At 48.1% G+C, this 6000-nt stretch overlaps 1 protein-coding gene across 1 annotated transcript in view; it reads left to right on the top strand.

Annotated features, from left to right (window-relative positions):
- The first annotated feature begins 219 nt into the window (after positions 1 to 219).
- Positions 220 to 6000, top strand: part of kazald3 (Kazal-type serine peptidase inhibitor domain 3) — a 6613-nt gene continuing 832 nt past the window's right edge. The window contains exons 1-4 of the mRNA XM_056376664.1: positions 220 to 1155; positions 5235 to 5395; positions 5471 to 5618; positions 5892 to 6000. The exon at positions 5892 to 6000 is cut by the window's right edge and continues 832 nt beyond it. Coding sequence (XP_056232639.1) covers positions 606 to 1155; positions 5235 to 5395; positions 5471 to 5618; positions 5892 to 5977 — 945 coding nt within the window. The 5' untranslated portion in view covers positions 220 to 605 and the 3' untranslated portion in view covers positions 5978 to 6000. The remainder of the gene's footprint in view (positions 1156 to 5234; positions 5396 to 5470; positions 5619 to 5891) is intronic.

Here is a 6000-nt window from a genome sequence, read left to right on the forward strand (position 1 = left end):
ATTGAAGCTCAGATACAGTTTACACACTGACACTGACTGTTAGCAAGCCTGTTAGCCTGTTAGCCTGTTAGCCTGTTAGCTTGGGGAGCGATAACAGGGTTTTCTTTAACTGACACTGTGAGTAATGACCGTGGAAATAATTACAGCTAACGTGAATCCCGGTTTGTTTCAAAGCTGTCTTGACAGGGATTTTATTTTGAAGGGTCTGACCGGATGTTTCGTGTTTTATTTTGGCTGGGTTGTCTCGTGCCTGTCTGTGTGCGGTGAAGCAGCGCGAGCGGCTCAGCTGTTTAAACCTCAGTCAGTCCGAGTCCCGGTCCGGGTCTGAAACTAGAAACGGGTTTCTCCGTTGGGTCGTGGACCGGAACTCACACACGGAGGTTTTTCTTTAACTTTTCATCATCTTTTCTTGGGTTTTCTCGGGTTTTTTCGTGTCTCCCGTGTTTTGGTCGGAGAGGAATGAAGTCTGGATCTCGCTGACGGACCGGCAGATTTACGGCTCTCCTCGGCTCTTCCCTCTCGGTGAACCGGACAGAGGACCGGACAGAGGACCGGACAGACCCGGCATCACCCGGAGCAGGACTGAGCCCGCAGACCGGGTTAAAATGCCGGGGACGAGGGGACTAGTCCTCTTGTGTCTCTGTCTGAACCTCCACACAACCCGGTCCTTCCCCAACCAGCTGCCCGACCTCACCGACCCGCTGCTGGACTACGACCGGCTGGACGAGGAGCTGGGAGGCGGCAGGGGGCGGAACTGGACCGGGACCGGCGGGGCGGAGGGCTGCGGACCGTGTGAGCTGGACCTGTGCCCGGAGACCCGCGGCTGCCGGGCGGGTCTGGTGCTGGACTCCTGCGGCTGCTGTAAGGAGTGCGGAAACCTGGAGGGCCAAGCCTGCGACCCGGGACACCGCAGCGTCTTCTACGGGCTCTGCGGGACCGGGCTGCGGTGTCAGGAGGACCCGCGGCCCGCAGGAGGAGGAGGAGGAGGAGGAGGAGGGGGAGGGGAGGATGAAGAGGAGGAGGTGTGTGTGTGTGAGGAGCAGGAGGCGGTGTGTGGCAGTGATGGAACAACATACGTGAACATGTGCCAGTTCAGAGAGGCCGCTTTCTCCAGACCAGAGCTCAAGACCAGAGGGAGGGGGCCCTGCAAGACAGGTAGGACACACCTGACTGCACACCTGTCTGTCTGTAGTTCAGAGACCCTGAGGTCATGAGATTCATTTCCGATTAGAGTGACTCACCTGTAGGCTCGTGCTGATTGTACTTCATCATTTCAGGTATTTTATACATTCGCACCTGATCTGGACTCATTTTTAATGCTTGTTCTTCACAGATGACGGTGTTGAAAAGATTTTTAAAAAAACCTTATAATACACCAAATAACCTGAACTCCATCCCTTAACTTTCACCTCAAGTTAAAGGACTTTTCCTAATTAGGAATGAACATGTTATTTGGTCCCTCTGAAGAGTTTGAACTCATGAAAATATCTCAGAGCCGAGGTCTGAGTTTAAATTATCATCACTGCAAAACATTTTCACCTGATCTCCTCAGAAATGAAAGTGACCAGATGAACCAGGTTGTAAAAACCTTTACCTGCACACAGAGGACCTGACCTGGGCCGCTCAGTGAACTGATAACCGTCCTGACGTGATTAAAGCAGAACCTGGTCTCTGGACTCTCTCTCTCTCTGAGCTCTGGGAACATTTCTCAGCCTCGACTGAAACAGAGACAAACAGAATGCAGATGTCAGATTTACGGTGAAGAACCAGTTTCATGTGTTTCTCTGTTGGTTTTTCCCTCCAGCTGCGACAAACATTCACATTCTCTGCTGCTGCCAAGGAAATGCTTCTTCTCTCTGAGCACACAGTCACGGCTCCGTCCGTCCTCTGAGCCTCGGTTCAGACCGAAGCGTCAGCAGGAAACACCAGCACATGGCGCTAAGAAAAACCCTCCTGTGATAGATGGAGCAAAAAGGCATGGAGAGCTACGTCCTCGTGTACGGTGGCCCGGAGAGCTCAACACGCTGCAATAGGATCAATCGATGTAGTTTTTTCAGAACCGATACCGATTATCGTTAATCAAGCAGATCAATAACTGATATTTGGAAGATATACCAACACAGAACTACAGCTGTACAAGGACAGTCACCGTGGCGTCCAGGTGTTTCTATTATTTGCTCCATTTCTATCAGTGTAGGTACATAAGAGAAACAGCTGTATAATGTAACAGCTCCACAGTGATCATCAACATCTGTCTGAAACTGTTTTAACACAAACTGAATATTAAAACCTTCATGAAGGAGGATTTACTGCAGGACTGTATCAGACTGCATCAGTTTAATGTTCCTAATAAACCGATCACTGAGTGAATATCAGTGATTATCAGCTGTAATCAGACTGTAAAGAGCCTGACTGGAGTGAACTGGTTGATTTCTTTGTTCTCACCTGTGAACTGATTCACCTGGTGACCTGGTTAATACTTTTATCACGTTTTATTATTATATAATGTATAATATATTATTATCAAATAAGATGTTTTACCCCTCCCCTTTTAAAATGTAACACTAACCCCAACCCGTAACAGCAAAACCGATAATCAGAATAAGCTGAATATTACCACCGATCATCGGCCTCGGTCCTCTGCGTACATGTGGAGGTTTTTACAACCTGGTTCAATGTGTCACTTTCATTTTTTGCAGAAATCAGGTGAAAATATTTTGCAGTGATAATAACTCAAATTCAGGCCTCGGCTCTGAGATACTTTAAGGAGTTCGAACACCTCGATGTGACCAAATAACATTTTAATTCCTAATTACTAAAAGTCCTTTAACTTAAGGGGAAAGTTAAGGGATGGCGTTCGGGTGATTTGGTGTATGATAAGGATGATAATCGGTCGAGCCCCACTCTGCAGTCACAACACAATGGGAAGTGTTTCCAGGGGACAGTAGAAAGTGATGCACCAGGCTGGCACATCACTTCATCGTGGTTAGGATGATGCCTTCATGGTACCGTAATGTCTGCATCAGAAAACTGCAATAAAAACATCATATATTCATTTTATTTTCCACTTTTGTTGAATAAATCTTTTTTATTATCAGTCCTGATCATAACGAGCAACAATGAAATCGTTTTCAGAATTTTAACCCTTTAAATGTTTGTTTACATAAAGTCACTGATTTTGATGCAGTTTTCTTTGTTGTGGAAGGTCAGATAAGAAACACTCTGGACCTGAGAAGACAAAAATGTCCTTTAATAATCCTGCAGAAAAACAAACTGCAGGATTTTTAAAGAATCAACAATATGGCGACAGATGTCGACGATCTCTGTCTGTTATCGATTATTCCTCCTCTGATCAGATCCATCATGTGTCTCAGAGAAACCAGGTGGTGTGTAGTTCAGGGAACCTGGGACAGTGAATACACAGAGCCAGCTGACTCTGGCCCCGAGATTCCTCCTAATGCTCCTCCTCTTCTTCCTCCTCCTCTTCCTCTTCCTCCTCCTGCTCCTCCTCCTCCTGCTCCTGCTCCTCCTCCTCCTCCAGACCCTCCTCCTCTTGCTCCTCTTCCTCCTCCTCCTCTTCCTCCTCCTGCTACTCCTCCTCCTCCTCCTGCTGCTCCTCCTCTCCTCCTCCTGCTGCTCCTCCTCTTCCTCCTCCACCTCCTCCTCCTCCTCTTCCTCCTCCTCCTCCTCCTCTTCTTCCTCCTCCACCTCCTCCTCCTCACTTTGCAGCTGCCAGTTTAACATTAAACCGCAGCAACTGTTTCTAACGAATCAAATAATCAATTGAAAAACAATGAATCTGCAGCTACTTTGATAATCGATTAATGACCTCATCGAAACGTCCTCTGGTTCCATCTCCTCAGTTTTCCCTGATATGCTAACAGTTAGCTAACTAGTGATAGCAGCATTCATAATAAGGGTAAAAGCAGGTTAGCTAGCGTTAGCAGTCACAGGAGGGTGATGACACTGACAGAGCGGGTAAAGACACTGAAGGAGCCGGTAAAGACACTGACGGAGCCGGTAAAGACACTGACGGAGCCGGTAAAGACACTGACGGAGCCGGTAAAGACACTGAAGGAGCCGGTAAAGACACTGAAGGAGCCGGTAAAGACACTGACGGAGCCGGTAAAGACACTGACGGAGCGGGTAAATACACTGACGGAGCGGGTAAATACACAGACGGAGCCGGTAAAGACACTGACAGAGCGGGTAAAGACACTGACAGAGCGGGTAAAGACACTGACAGAGCGGGTAAAGACACTGACAGAGCCGGTAAAGACACTGAAGGAGCCGGTAAAGACACTGAGACTTTCACTGAGGTTTTATTCTTATAATGTCACAACCTTCAGAGTTTAAATCACATCTCTGTTTTCATAAATGAAAAATTATGGCTTCACTTATTTAATAATGCAACTTTTTACTCCACAAATTTATGATTTTATCTTCATGATAATATTCCAACTTTATTTTAAAAATATTAAAACTTTTATTTTGAAAAATTCTGACTTTCCGCATCATCAGGACCTGTTTTCTCTGCATGTTCTGACTTTAGTGTGTGTGTGTGTGTGTGTGTGTGTGTGTGTGTGTGTGTGTGATTATGTAGATAATATCACACACATCATTTAGAGCCACATGATCCTTTTTCTCAGTACATTCCTCAGTTTTATTGGAGACAAGAAATAAACTGAAAGCAGGGTGACCTTCAAAACACACACACACACACACTCTGAGTCTGGTTTACTCTGTAATTTTATTCTCAAAGTAGCTGCTGCCTCCACCTCTCTCTCTCTCTCTCTCTCTCTCTCTCTCTCTTCCCTCTCTCTCTCTCTCTCTCTCTCTCTCTCTCTCTCTCTCTCTCTCTCTCTCTCTCTCTCTCATATGATTATAATGTCTCTCGTCCCTGCCCCTTTTCACACTGACTCTGTGACTCAGAATAAATCTGGTTTCCTGTCAGTCTGAACTGAGTTTATTCTGGTTCTGTGTCTGACACACACACACACACACACACACACACACACACACACACACACACTGGAGCAGTTTGGGGTTCAGGACTCCTCTAAACGCAGACTGGAGGAGGTGGGAATCGAACCACCGACCTTCCGCTCCCCCTGCTGGGCCACAGCTGGCGCAGAGCAGTTCTCTCTGTGGGGGGTTTCTTTGTCTGCACCTGCTGCAGGTGTGGCCTCTGTGTGATGTCATCAGACTGAGCTCAGTGTCCGTCTCTCTGTCAGTCCCCATCATCAAGGTCCCTCCTCAGAGCCAGGTGAACGGGACGGGCAGCAGTCTGGTCTTCCTCTGTGAGGTCTTTGCGTTTCCGATGGCTCTGGTGGAGTGGAGGAAGGAGGGGCGAGACGTCATCCTGCCCGGGGACGACCCCCACATCTCTGTCCAGGTACAGGTGAGAAACTGTTAGCCTAGCTCTGCTAACAACGGAAACAGTCTGTCTGACTTCTTGTCTGTCTCACAGTCTCGGGGCGGTCCTCTGAAATTCGAGCTCTCCAGTTGGCTGCAGATTGAGGGGGCGGAGCCAGGGGACTCGGGGACCTATCGCTGCATCGCTCGTAACAACCTGGGATCTGTCTCGGCCTCTGCTGTACTGGGAGTACTGGGAGCAGGTGAGACAGAGGAGTACGCCTGTCCACATGTTGAACGTGTGGAGGATCTGTGTGGTACCTGTTCAGGTTCAGGTCCAGCTGACTGATGATGTGGGAGGAGACGAGAGATCTGCAGCGTCTGACAAATAAAAACAGCTGCGGTTTTTTATCTTTGGTTTCCATGTCAGTCGCAGTTGTTGTTTTGTCTCCTCGTCGTCGTTGGCGATCACACCTTGTCACAGTTTGTGTTGATGAAGGTAACGCCTCACCTGTCTGTCTCTCTGTCTCTCTCAGAGGAGCTGTCGTCCTACCTGGCCAACAGCGTGGCGGAGATGAAACAGCTGATGGACGCCACAGACTATGACCACGACTTCTACTGAACAACATGTGACATCACTTCCTG

This window comes from Seriola aureovittata, chromosome 5, assembly GCF_021018895.1.
Source record: "Seriola aureovittata isolate HTS-2021-v1 ecotype China chromosome 5, ASM2101889v1, whole genome shotgun sequence".
Taxonomy (NCBI): Eukaryota; Metazoa; Chordata; class Actinopteri; order Carangiformes; family Carangidae; genus Seriola; species Seriola aureovittata.